Raw genomic sequence first — 14,915 nt, 5'->3', positions numbered from 1 at the left:
TCAATTTCTCTTTCATGAGATTACTTCCTCTTTTTGGCCAGGTTTCGTTTCTCCGTGTCGTAAACTCAGGGGCGAGGCTTCTAAACCGGGGTGTTTTAGGGGCATTATATTCAAATGATGATTGTTTTCTGCCGCCACATTTAACAACATAAGATCATTCATACGATGAGATTAGCAGCATATGAATCTTTCATTGATCACACATGAACTCTGTCGTAAGTTGAAAATTATTAGTAAAACCCACTCTTTCTGCTCTCATCTTCATGCCCAAAGTGGCTCTTAAAGAAACAATCTGACTTTAAAAGGCACAGTTGCCTCATAAATGAAAAAAAAATTTCAATTAATTAATTTCATCAACCATTATGAATCTGTATGTTGATATTTTAAGCAGTACAACTTTTCTTCAACATTGATGATCATATTCTTGAGCACTAAATCAGTATAATAGAATGATTTCTGAAGGATCATGGGCCTCATTTACGAAATGAACGCAAGACAGAAAATTGGGCATACGGTCGTTTCAACGCAAAACTTGGAATTTATCAATATGGACGTGAGCGGTGGCTACGATCAAATCTCACATCTGGTCTCAGCTCATGTATGCAAGTTTTGAGTTACCTGAACTTGCGCGCAGCATAGTAAATACAGTGAAGAATTGTAGAATGACAGCATTTTGTTCATTTTTCTTTTCCTGACCGTCAAACGAAGCTGATTATTCGATCGTTAACCAGTAAGATTAGAATGTCTTTTTTTCATACAGGGGATTAGCGTTATATGCGCAAATAGCAGCATAAACCACAGACCATGAGGATTCAATCGTTGCATCACGCACCTGCAGCGCTTCTGTGAAAGGAGAAAAACAGAAATTAAGTCTATTAAAGGAATAAAATAAATAGGATCACACACAATATATAATAGGCTATAATATAATTAACAGGTTGACAAAAGAAAAAAAAACCACTGCTCATTTTTGTGACACTCTTAATGCATTTTATTTCTTTTCTTTATATCTTTATTTTGACATTTGTATGTTGTTTATAATGAATGCCACTATAGCCTAATTTGTGTTTTATTTTATAGTTTAATATATAATTTTTTAACTACTTATTTTTCATTCTTGTTCTGTTCTGAATACCATTAAATTTAAAATATTTGTTGTAGAGTGAGGGGAACTAAATAGGCTGTTTATATTTTCAAGTATTTTAATATACATATAAATTACATACAGGAAATTAATGGAGCCTAATTGTTTGCAGGTACAAGGTTAACGGGTGTTTTTGGAGTAAGATCAATTTCTCTTTCATGAGATTACTTCCTCTTTTTGGCCAGGTTTCGTTTCTCCGTGTCGTAAACTCAGGGGCGAGGCTTCTAAACCGGGGTGTTTTAGGGGCATTATATTCAAATGATGATTGTTTTCTGCCGCCACATTTAACAACATAAGATCATTCATACGATGAGATTAGCAGCATATGAATCTTTCATTGATCACACATGAACTCTGTCGTAAGTTGATTTGTGCTCACGGATCTGCGCTCGTTTCTACGTTAGATTGATAAATGAGGCCCCATGTGACACTGAAGATTGGAGTCATGATGCTGAAAATTCAGCTTTTCATCACAGGAATAAATTACATTTTAAAATAGTAAAGAAGAGACATTTATATTTCACAATATTACTGCTTTACTGTATTTTTATACAGTAATAAATACAGCCTTGGTGAGCATAATTGGGGGGGGGGGGACTTCCCAACCCTAAAATTTTGAATGGCAGTGTATAATTTAATTATTTTGGGGTGCACCATTCCTGTAAGAATCATTATTTATAAGCATCTTTCATTACTTTATCTGATGCTGTTGACCATATTTGCCTTCGCATGTGTCTCCCCTGTCTCTATCTCTCACACTGTTAACCAGCATCTCAGTAACTCCCCTGAGTGCACAGAAGCGTCATAGGGGTCCAGGTCTGGGGTTCAGTGAAGCTGCCTGGTAACAAAGCCTATTGTAACCTCTCATTATAAACAGACCTGAATGCTGGTGTGTCTTACTGAATCAACTCACAGTGGACCACACAGTCTTTCTCTTTCTTCATTTGTGGCAAAAGACTACAATAGGACAAGACAACATGGATCCTTTCTGAGCAATTAAGGTCTGGGAGAGGACAGAGACTTTCTCTCACCAGAATGCTCATGTCACTCTGTTTTACTGTCACTAAACAAGTGGCAACATTAAAAAAAACCCCACAAAACTTCAGTTTAGGCCTGCAACAATTAATCAATAAAACCAGTAATGAATAATAAATTAGTTGGGTCTTGGTGAGAGCTCTTTGTAAGTAATGCAAAATATATTTCTATGAGAAAAAAAAACACATTTGCTGTGTTTACACAACTGTTCAAAAATTTGGGGTCGGCAAGATTCTTTCAAATATTTTTACTCCGCAAGAATGCACTAAATTGATCAAAAGGCTTTTACATTGTTACAAATCTATTTCAAATAAATGCTGTTTTTTTCTATAAATTAAGGAATCTTGAAAATCTTAGGCTGTTTATATTTGCCAGTATTTGAATATGCATATAAATTACATATATTAATGTAGCCTAATTGTTTGCAATTACAAGGTTAAAGGGTGTTTTTGGAGTAAGATCAATTTCTCTTTAGCGAGATTACTTCCTCTTTTTGGCCGGGTTTCGTTTCTCCGTGTCGTAAACTCAGGGGCGAGGCTTCTAAATCGGGGTGTTTTTAGGGGCATTATATTCAAATGATGATTGTTTTCTGCCGCCACATTTAACAACATAAGATCATTCATACGATGAGATTAGCAGCATATGAATCTTTCATTGATCACACATGAACTCTGTCGTAAGTTGATTTGTGCTCACGGATCTGCGCTCGTTTCTACGTTAGATTCTGTTTTTTTCTATAAATTAAGGAATCTTGAAAATCTGTCACAGTTTCCACAAAAATATTAAGCAGCTCATCTATTTTCAACACTGATTATTAATAAGAAATGTTTCTTGAGTACTAGATCAGCATATCTGAATGATTTCTGAAGGATCATGTGACTCTGCAGACAGGAGTAATGGCTGCAGAAAAGTCAGCTTTACCAATACAGAAATTACACTTTAGGATATATAAAAAAAAATTTTAATCTAATATTTCAGAATATTACTGTTTTTAAATAAGCCTTGCTAAGCATAAACATCAAAAAACATTACAAAATCTTTTGAACAATAGTGTACATTTTATGCAGAAAATGTAACCCTATTTAAAATAAATTTTAATCAATTTACATTGTAACCTATATTTACAACAGGTTTATCAATTAATATATATAGCTGCAGCCCTACTAAAACTGAACGCAGCTTGAATCTTGCTATTTTCAGTCTAAAAGGCGATGGGAAATTTTAAAGGAGTTTAGTCAGGAAACATATATCAGGTTATTTTCATTCTGTCTGACACATTTCCATCTGTCCTCACGAAACACAATCAGCATGGGAGAGCTATAAGAGACACACACGGCTTACAAACAGAGCATCTTTGTCTTACATCAGTGCAGAACACCAAGCCTGCCTGTTTCTCAAAGTGACAAGTGAGAAGATTTGCTTCTTTTTCCCAAAACTGCTCTGCAACAGCAATAGAAAAATGTTTTGATACTCTGCATGAGTTTCTGCATTAGGTTACAGAAACCCCTGTGTTACACTCCAGAAAGAAACACATCAAACCGGCTGACACTGCAACCATTTATCCAGACCGGATAACCTTTGGTTCTGAGGCGGTTTTATAACAAGGCAGCCATCTACACTCCTGACGCTTTTAAATGCCTTTGAAGCGAATGGTGTATCAGAGATGGGAGCAGCAGACAGAGAGAAAATAGAACATGAAGGGAGTGATAGTGTCAGAAACAAGTGAATGTGAATGATGATGATTAGCAATGAGAAAGGCAATGATAAAACACACAGGCTGCAGATGAGTGTTACAAGACAAGAGTGTGAGCGCTGTGAACATGGCAAAAAAACAACAACTGATGACTGACAAAATATCTGTGTCTGCAGATAAAGAAGATGGTTCTTTTACAGAAAATAAAAGCAAGCACAATGTGATTAGGGTTAAATATTCTTGCCTTTTTCTAAAAATCATGAATTCAAACAAAAATCTGCACCTTGAAAATAAGTTACATTTTCCCATGAGATCACAGTGAACATGGCGTAACATGCATGCAGATGAAAGACAGTCATCAAAATACTCATTTGGTCATGTCATAGGTAACTGATGGAATCGTGTCACTGATTTGTCATTAAACCACAAAAAGGCCAATAATGGCATCCATAGCGGTCATCTTTTTCACAACTGGTCCTGATATCAAACAAACAACATGTTGTAAAAATAAAAAGTATGATGCACAGTCTCCTTGCATAGATGATAGTTTTCTCGAAATGAATGTTTCTCTGCCACATACACACCCACAACTAACCCAATGAGTGACTCATGTGAGGAGCTGTGACCCAGACCTCACTCAAATGAATGTCTGCACTCTTTCTCGTCTCATGGGAGCGCTTCCACACTCCTTCAGGGAGTGACATGTTAGAAACCTCCCCTGGGAGCAGAGAGGATGAAAATATAAAACAGAAAACTAGCTAAGGAAGACGACCAAGAGACAGTAATGAAATAGAGAATTGGGAATTGATGGAAAACAGCACAAAATACAAGAGAGCTAGACAGAGAAAACTAAATCCAAAAGGATAGACAAACAGAATGATTTAAAGTGGCAGTACTATGGTAGATTGAGGGTAGAACTCTTATACCATGGTAATTCAATATAGGGGCAGTCAATGTATAAAAAATATGTACATAAATATATTAACCCATTAGTTTAAGGACCAATTCTCACTATGAACTTGCTTATTAGCATACATATTACTAGTGTTTTGGCAGTTTATTAATGCTTTATTCTGCACGACCATATTTTACATCCCTTAATTGTCATACCTAAGCTTAACAACTACCTAACAGCAAATTAGGAGTTTATTGAGAAAAAAGTTGTAGTTAATAGTTAGTTAGTAGTGAGAATTGGTCCCCAAACCAAAGTGTGACCATATTATATAATTTCTTCATTATTTATAATAATTTCTTTAAAATTTATATTAATAAGTATTAATGCTTAATATTTAATTAGCTACAATGATGTTGGATGAAATGATGATTCCTCTGAAGAAATTCATTCAGATTCAGGCCACTTCAGAGTAAATACATAAAGCAACTTAAAACATTCCCCTGAAATTCTTAGAAACACGCAGCATTACTCTATGTGTTGACGTCATTTTAACTGAAACAGGAAGACAGGGCGGGACATATCAAGCAGCCCTGCCCCTTTTTAAAATAGCCAATAGCGTTCGTTTATATCACAGCTTGGGCTAGAGCCGTTCAGATCCGTTGAGCTCCATAAAGTCACATTTGACAGGGTATGCCAGCCACAATCTCGTCCATATTGCTATAAAATATAGCATTCTGTGTAGAATTCAAATAGCTCTGATACATTTTGTGGTCTGCGCAGACTCGAGCATGTGATCTGCTCCGTGCTACCGTGTCTCTGGACCGGAGCAGAGAGTGTGTGCGGTGCGGTGGTTAGCATTAGCGAAACCAGACTTCTTTTTTTCCTCAATGGAAAGCATATTTACACTGTTAAAATCGTTCCCTGTCCTCTAGTGCACTACGTGCCATTCACTGTACAGAAAATACTAATTCTGTGGACAAGAGACTGATTTCAGCCGTGGCTTCAGCGTCTATTTTATAGTGTAGGGGCTTCGGATTCTAGAGAGCATTTGATTGGACAGAAAGTTTGATGAGAAGCTGAAGTACGATGTGACGTCAAAAAAATCGTTGAGCCGTTTTGGCGGAAGTGACGAACTGCAAGCTTTGAATGTTTGTATCTTCTAAATGTGAATGTTGTCACAGTTTTAGAACACACTGCCTTATAGATAACCTTAAGACTAACACATTGATACTAACACCCAAAAAACTTTCATTTTGATTTCACAGGGACTTTAAGATCCATTTTGAATCTTGCCAAATGAATGAAAATTCTTGAGATTTTTTAAGCTAAATGTGACGAGAGGGGCGGGGCCGAGAGCCGTGGGAACGGAGCGAGGCCGGTGGAGTAATTGCGAATGCGCGACACCTGCGCCACTCACCGGTCTCGAGTCTCACGGAGGAGCTCCGGAAGGATACAAAGGAGGAGTGATGACAGGGAAAGACGAGAGAGGACCAGGCCTGGATTTTATTTTGTGTTTTGGTTTCGTTTGTGCGCGGCAGTCGTCCGCGAGGGGCTGTCGCGCTATTTTGAGTTTATTTTATTATTAAAGTTTGTTTAAATGTTCGCCGGTTCCTGCCTCCTTCTTCCCGACTTATGAACTTTGTTACACTAAACAACTGTGACAGGAACATTTTGTCAAATTCCTAAATGAAACTAAAATGAAATACTGAAAATATAAAATAAAAGCTCATTCAAAAAACGACAATGATGCATAAAGGTAAGGTAAAGAATGCTACACAATGTCCAAAAATCCATAGTTTTTCTATAGCACATGTAAAAAAAAAACTTTCTAAACTGAGCATGACAGTACATGGTTCTGAATGATTACCATGTGCCATGGTACTTAAAATAATACCATGGTACAAGTCTAAAAAACCATGACACTAGGGTACTTTTGTAGTATTTTTGTTAGTGACAAAAAGAGGAAGACAAAGAAGAGAGAGTAAGAGAGGGGGTGTAGGAGTGCAGGGTCTCTATATTTAGCCCTGCTCCTGTCACCTCCACTCTCCTCTCGCTGTGACAGTTTAGATCCAGCGCCGCAGCACAGGATGCTGGGATGCACCACCACCTTGACACAAACAGCACTGAGACAGCGTCTGCTGCACCATGGCATCACATACAAATGTGTTTGGTCTAAAATAAGACAACAAAATGTAGCACAGTCGAGATATTGGGAAGAAAACATTATTATCTGCAAGACATCTTAACATTATATCTTAACATAATTCAGTTAATATAGCATATGACCACATCACCCTTGGCAAAAACAAACACAACAAAGAATAGAGAACAAAGAGCAGGCCTTCCTTTCCGAGCCCACGCCTGTCTACGTCCCATGCAGCCTTTTATAAGTGATTCTTATGAAGCTGAAACTCAATGTAGGGTCAAGAGGTTAAGTTTATTACTCTGCCAAGAGCTCCATTAGAGAAAGCCTCATGGGAGCAGCTCAGAATAATGCATTTTTGATGATTCCCATCGCTTTTGGTTTTTAATACCGTTCTGATACGCCGCTGCGGTTTCACTTATAAAGCAAGAGCTTGACTGATCCTGCATGTTTCAGCTAAAATTGGAAAACCTCAACGTTACCTGAAGACAAACACATTTTTTTGGTTGATCAGGAGAAAATTGATACAAGACGCCAATGAGAAAGCCAAAAGGGGGTCGGGCCTTTCCAAATACTTTCACATCAGCACCACAGGTGAGCTGGATGCTGAAGTAATAATCGTAACTGAATGGCACAACAGTCTCTACGCAGCTGTAAGTTAGTGTCTCTCTAATGTGCGACTGAAAGAGACAGTGTCTCACCTTCTGTCTGAGCAGATCTCCTAGGCATATCTTGGCAGGTTGAAGGAGGTTCATCTTTCAGAGAGACAGTGATTGCTCCCGGGCTCTCTCTTTCTCTCTCACACATATGCTTTCTCATTCTCTCTGTATATGTGTGCATTGTCAGAGGGAAGCACTTAGTGAAGTCTCTAGTGTCGCAATTGACCCAGTTAGAACCCAGGTAAAGACAACATGAAGGATAAACCATGTCATGAGTGGAAAATATTGAGTGTAGAATAAGTGTTATAGTATAAGGTTATGACTTCTTTTTCTTTCTTTCTCTCTTTCTTTCTCTCACCTTTGCCATCGTCTAACTCTCAGTTAAAGTTCATCTTGTAAAATAATATTTTAAATATAATCTTTAGCAAATCTCAGAAAGAATATTCAGTTTTTATACTTTGCATTAAAAATGTTTTGATGCCTGAATTCGCCTGTAGTATTTAAAATGGCATAGGCCTATTTAATTTGTGTTGTTTTATTTGTTATTTACACAAAATTAAGTAGATTCATCCATTATCTAAACAGTCATAACATGAAAAATGCATAGCAATTTTCTTTCTTTCTTGTTCCCTGTGCGCTACAATTAAAGAAAGCTAATTCCTTTTCATCCCTTTTTTTTCTTTGTTTATCTTCTGGTAACACTAACAGATATCATGCTTAAGGCCAAACTCATTTACATAAATACTAATTGAGAATTTTTAAAAGGGAATAGAGAAAATGCTTTTACAGCATTTAAAGATAAGCCACTATGCTTCATCCTCAGCCACACAATACAATGGATATTCTGAACTAACAAGAGAAAGCCAGTGAATTTGAAAATGTGATGAGATGTTAATTGCAAAATGCTCTAGAAATACAAAATGATCTTGGAAGCTGTAACGGACAATGTTTTCAGTAGCTGTATGCGAGATAATGTTCTCACTGCAGCAGTGTAATGGTCTAATTGGGTGTTTGGATATATTTGTATAGCAGTTTTTTCAGACACGGCCAATTACGCATCCAGGTGTTACTCAGAAATAATGAAATGAACAGCAAGAATAGAGTTAAATGCTTTTAAGTGGGTCTGCAGATTAGCATTACAAGTATTTATAGCAGGAATTTGTTCACTCTTTCCCACACAGCAAGGACGAATCACCCTGACAATGACCTGCTTCTGTTTTTTGAGGTCACAACCTCAGCCTCTGGCACCCTCAAATAGGCTGTTATTAGGGCTTGTTCGAAGATAAAAAAAAAAAAAAACCTCCAGCACAGACAAATGCACACACACATATACTGTGCCCAGGTCAGAGTACATTTTTAAAACTTCTAGATAATTTTCAACATGCTCATCAAAATTCTGCTGGAAGCAGGTACAGTAGTTTGAGTATATACCTTTTGGGTATTAGCTATTTTCTAGTACTGATAAGCAAACACAGTATAAAAAGAAATGCAGATGGGCCAGGTTTGGTTTACCACCATTCATCACCTGCAAAACCATGATATTTTATGACACTTCAAAACATCAAGCATCTAAGCGAGTTCACAGGATGGTACGTCAAAGCTAAATATATCTTTGATGTTATTCTGCCAGCACACATAGTGAGATAAACTCAAACCTGCTAATACACACCCAAACAAGCATAGAATCTTAAATCTTAACCTATAAATAACTAATAAACCATTCATTTGTCATTTTCATATTTCTTTATTACAATGGCAGTCACACTAGATTTTGTGTTCCATTCATATGTATGCAAATGCACGCATATGTGTAGTATGTTTTCATCTTTAGTTTTGTACTGAAGTACCAAACTGCAAATTCCTGCAGCAAAAAGACATTTAACCAATAAAGGATCTAAATGACACACATTGACCTCTTTGATGAGAATCTTAGACCCAAGAAGCTTTTGTCCTGACGTAGCTATATTTTAATATTTTTTAATTATTATTACATAATATTTGTGATTTATTTAGACCAGAAGCCCTTAAGTGTGAAACTGTGTGCACTGTAAGGTTATAGTCACTTCTTTCTTTCTTTGCCGTCATCTAATGTTCAGTTAAAGTTCATTTAAAAAAAATAAAAAATACAAAAAAACAACTACCACTACCGACCTCTCTGATGAGACTCTAACATAGAAGAAACTCACAGTTTGCACTGATGCTGCTACAGTTTTATTATTATTATTATTATTTATTATTTATTATTAGACTAGAAGCCCTAGAGTGCGGCATTATTCTGGGTCATGGATCTATGTGAAGAAGATAGAGTCTATAAGCACTTTACCTTATATGATAACTCCTAAAGCTCTCAAACCAGAGACAATGAACTTTTACTCTCATCCAGACCATCGCCTATTACTGCTTTAGTGTTTTTAAAGAACGTTACCCAGGTGTTAACATGAACAGCAAAAGAAAATGAAGCACATTACTTTAAATGCCTTATTTAATTGCGATAATTTATGCACTGCCATCAGAACAACATTGTAGTTGTGATGCACCTTGAGATACTTACTTTAAAGTGTTCTTTGTCTGAGAACATTTGTCTAAATTGAGAAATAAGCGCTTTGCCCCTCAGAGAATCTACTGATGGAATTTAAATTAAAACAGTGTGCACAAACAAAACACGGGGCACCATTTTTAAACACACACACACAAAATACCAATTCACACAAGCATTCCTCTTTGAATCATTCCTGGGTTCTCCTAACCACTGTAAAGTGATATAATACGCATAAACATGCCCATAAATCCACTGTCATGTCCAAAAATGAGGAGTTATGTGAGGGCTCATATGCAAAGAAATGAACTTAGGCTGCCATGTGACTCTTCGTAAATCCTCTGGGCTACCTTTTAGCATGTAAATCCCAGGCTTGCAGAGATACATGGGAAAGAGGGGATTTAAAAAGAAGTGTGTGAATGTGAAAGAGAAGGGTAAATGTAATACATCATAGTTACTCCCATGAAAAGGGAAAAGACAAGAGAACAGCCTTAGAAAAGTGTCTGAACTTGTAATAAGTCATGTCTGCAGAGCACTAGACCTTGAACTTTACAGATGATTGGGCTTCCAGGGATGTTCTTGTGGTCTGGACTGTCTGAAATGAGTAAGGGCACAAGAAGACACCAGTATCTGCTCTCTTAACTCACCGACACTGCTAACAGCAGCCAAGTCCTCCCTCAGAGACGAAAACTGACTCTGTCTGGCTGAGTTCCCTGCCCTCCCTCCCTACATGCTCAAACTGGAGAATAAGAATCTATCAGAAAGAGGGAGATCTTGGTGAACCACAGTCAATGTGTGTGTGAGAGTGGGTGCATTTATGCTTGTGTTCAAGCTTGCGTGTATGAGCGACGTACTAGTGAATTATGCCTGAATCCCCCCAGGGAGGATAACTTAAAAGGTATTCATTTCTTTCTTTACGCAGTTTTTCTTAAACTGGACCTCAAGTTAAACTGAATCATTACACTCCATGCATGAAATTAAAACCACTACTATATCAAACATTTAAACAACATATTACAAGTTACAACACAAGGTTGTTCAAAATTCAGAACTGAAGAATCTATCTATCTAATCACCACTGGCAAGATAGCTTTTAATATATTTTTGCTGTTTATGCAGCACAAACGCAATTTTTATTTTTAAAACAGAAAATGGGCTGTGCCATTCCCTTTTGCCAAAAATGCCAACATCCATAAATCCCCTCTGTCGATCCGACTGATTTATGCTGACAAATAAACAGGGATATCTAGGTACAGGCAACACAGAGAAAGACATTGTTCATTTACATTGTAACAATACAAAGCTTGAAAATCAGGGAACTTATCTTTTAAGACCTAAAATACTTTTTTCATAACTTTTGAACAAGGCAACATTTTAATGTGTCTTTAAAAATGTTTCTTTTCAAGTTAAAAATGACAGTTAAAAAAATATTTGAATTTAAATTCATTTTATTTCTACTTCCTTACATTAAAAATGCAATTGTGCATCCCAGTTTGTCTGTAAAATAAAATAAAATGTACAAGGCATTTTGTGTGTAATTCTGAATGGTGCATAACCCTGTTACAACAGTGAACAGATGATGACCTCATGGCTCAAACAGTCACATTTAAGTAACTGAGAGGGATATAAACAGGATGTCCTGTGTGTCTCAAAGAGTAAAGGCACAGAGGCAAGCAATTACAACGTAAGCCTGGATTTTGGTTAGCCATCATAATGATTTTCTAAAGGCACATCCAAGTACAAAACCAAAACAAGATCCCACTAAGCTTGACGCTGTTTGTGGGAGAGAACAGAATGTTTAGTGAGTTAAAGCCCTAATCACATGTAGCCTTCTTCACAAGATGTTCGCTCTCAAGGGAGGAACATGATTCAAGTGTTTAATCAAGGCTGCTGGACAGAGGAGCAGAAGTAACCAGAACTAAAAACTTGAATCCATCCAAAGGGCTTTCACCACATCCTACATAAAGCAGACTAGATCTTTTATTTCATTTACAGTGTTTTGATAATCTCCAGAAACTCACAGATCATATTTTGTCATATCGTAAGGTGGAATATCCCATCCAGTGCATGCATGTAGTATGTCTCCAGTGTATATCTTGGCAGTAAAGAGTGGTCAGTGTCAGTGTTGACTGACAGAAGTACACTAAGATTGGACATAAAGGTCCTGGGAAGCAAACCAGTCCAATATCGCATACAGTATCAGTACTCCATTTTGGAGAAAATATTGTAAACATATAGTTTAAGCTGCCTTCCAATTGCAATTCCTGAGAATAAAATTACAACAAAACTGCACTGTTAAGAAATCATGGATGCGTAGTCCTGGAAAATGGGCTACTACTAAGAACATAGATATTCAGAAAAAAAAAAACAGCTCAGAGAATCCCAAGGGAAATATTGCTTCAGAACTAAAAACTAATTGCATTGCTTATCCAACCAAGAGCCGTGCAAGAACCCCAACCGACCCAACATGAAATCCAATTCCCCCAGCAAGGGTTAAACTCCCAGTCACAGAGTGTAGCGCAAATTCTGAATTTAGGTCTTTGCTGGTAGACATGCTCAATCCCAAAGAGTGTTTGAAAAACCAATTAAAGAAACACAGTAACGGGCAACAGAAAAGAAAATTAGTTCAGGCAGCAGACTGTGAAAACTCCTTGAATTAGAAAGGTGAACAGACAGATAACCTAAGAAGGCAAGTAGCTTGCTCAGCAAAAAACTGAAGAGATTCCCACAAAACAATAAGAAAAACCCTCCTGCCTAATACTACAGTAGAAGCATATGCACTGAAAGTTAATATAATGAGACTCTGGTTTCCTGGAAACGCTGAGGACAAATATAATAATGCATGTTTCTCATGCAATCTATATCATATCAGCTGCGATTGTTTATATTTCTATGTTAATTTGTGGATGTCATCTACAGAGCAACAGTGTGAGACACAGCATATACAACAGAAATGCATCTTACCTTTGAAGGACAGGAAGACTCGTGGAGCAGAAGCGGTTGGCAGGGAAGACAAAGGGCTGCTGTGGACCGAGACAGCTGAGAACACAGACACCAGAAGGGTCCCGAGCACCAAAGTCCCGGCTCCCTGCATGATCACTTTATCCAAAGACCCACAAGAGATTTATTCGGTCCTGCATGGGAAGGGAGGGAAGAAGGGAGTGAGGATCCACTGATACATTCATAATTGAGATTTCACATAAACATTCACTTATCTTTTTATTGAATGGAAGAAAATGGAAATTGGTAATAGAGACAGACCAATAAGCACAGCTTGAGTGATATCTTCACAGATATTTACACACTTCTACTTAATTTGTTATCGGTTCTGTAATACTTAGTCTACCAATAAATGGTCAAATACGGTTTCAAATTCTTTGTGGAAACATTCCACTTTGTCATAATTGACTTATTATTATTAAAATATTCATAATACACGTTCTATTTAATGGCCATTTAGTTAATTGTGTTGAAAAGAAATAATAATTCTAAAAAAAACAATTATTTTTTAAAATAAAATTATTTTTAAAATGATTTTTTTTTTTTTATGGAAAAGACAAGAAAGAAAACCCAGTGAAGTATCAGTCATTAAAACGGTTTGATTTGGAAAAAAGTGGTTGATTTCTGTCTACAACTGCTTTTTTTTATTCCAATCAACTAATAATAAAAAACAATCATCAGCACATGACTTACAAATAAACTTCAATTATCAATAGCAGTGGCATACCATTTTCCAGCAAAAATCTCTCAATGAATCGCTCAAAATATTCGATTTCATCGGATTTCAGTGCCGCTTATTAAAAATAAGCGTGTATAAAAACATTTGGATAATAACTTTGCCGATCGTCTGTACAAACAAGTATTTGTGATGTTGTACGTGTCGTGACGTGAAGCATAAAAATAATGCTAATAATAAAATAAACTGAAACGAATGCAGAACTCACCTACAAGACGTCCGTCACAATCGATCCTGTGTGTCCCGGTGTACAAATCATTTGCAATCCAGCGCAAAGAAAACGTACAGACACCAAAACAATGCGTCCAGTCAAAAGTAACTGCATACACGTGTCCTCAAAGTAGTAGCTCCTTTAAACTAATTTATGTGACTGTGATTCCGTGGCAGCTCAAATGAAGCGCGCGTATCCCCTCTCGCCCGGAGTTTTTCAACGCGTCTCGTGTATGCAGCAGCAGCAGCAGCAGCAGCGAGCGCGCTTTAAGTCCACTGACTGTCTGCTGCTGAAGTGGTCTGGCAGGTGGATGGAGCGCTGCTACTCCCCCTGGGCGGAGACTTACCTTAAAAGTAACACCCATTTATGTTTTGAACGCAATTAGGCATTGCAAATACATGCGGAGAAATCCAAACAAAAACACGGGACATGATAGTAATGGGGGTGCAGCGCTTATCTTCGCTAAATTACACGCAAACATGCCAACGACTGCGCTTTCACTCACTCTCTATCACCCTGGGCGACGCCCACGCGCTACACGCCTTCACAACAGTGGCACACAGCGTTTTGATGATAAAGACTACATTTTCAGTGCATTGTTCTGAAAATAAAGGAAACAATGTGTCTATAATTATAGACTAATAATATCTATATTTATTCAACATTAAGATACAACCCACTTCTTATGGATAGCGTGTCTTTTTCTGATACTAAAGTGCAAGATGACCAAAAAAATATTATTTTTAGTAAATACTGATGGAAAAACACAGTCTGCATATAAAGAAGTCACAAAAACAGTTTGTTTCACCCCGAGCATGGAGCAAATGGGCCCTACTCTATAGCATGCAAAAAGCATTTATGAT

General features: G+C 37.2%; 1 protein-coding gene across 1 annotated transcript in view; it reads right to left on the bottom strand.

Moving 5' to 3' along the window:
• The window catches only part of LOC107584499 (semaphorin-3F-like), a 53,374-nt gene extending 38,836 nt beyond the window's left edge, over positions 1–14,538 (bottom strand). The window contains exons 1-2 of the mRNA XM_016271131.1: positions 14,050–14,538; positions 13,070–13,239 (exon numbers count right to left, since the gene is read on the bottom strand). Coding sequence (XP_016126617.1) covers positions 13,070–13,199 — 130 coding nt within the window. The 5' untranslated portion in view covers positions 13,200–13,239; positions 14,050–14,538. The remainder of the gene's footprint in view (positions 1–13,069; positions 13,240–14,049) is intronic.
• Between the last annotated feature and the right edge of the window lie 377 nt (positions 14,539–14,915).

The sequence above is a fragment of the Sinocyclocheilus grahami genome, unplaced genomic scaffold (genome assembly GCF_001515645.1).
Source record: "Sinocyclocheilus grahami isolate Dianchi unplaced genomic scaffold, SAMN03320097.WGS_v1.1 scaffold60.1, whole genome shotgun sequence".
Lineage (NCBI taxonomy): Eukaryota > Metazoa > Chordata > Actinopteri > Cypriniformes > Cyprinidae > Sinocyclocheilus > Sinocyclocheilus grahami.
The sequence above is the reverse complement of the archived record's forward strand: the minus strand, read 5'-3'. Positions and strand labels throughout refer to the sequence as shown.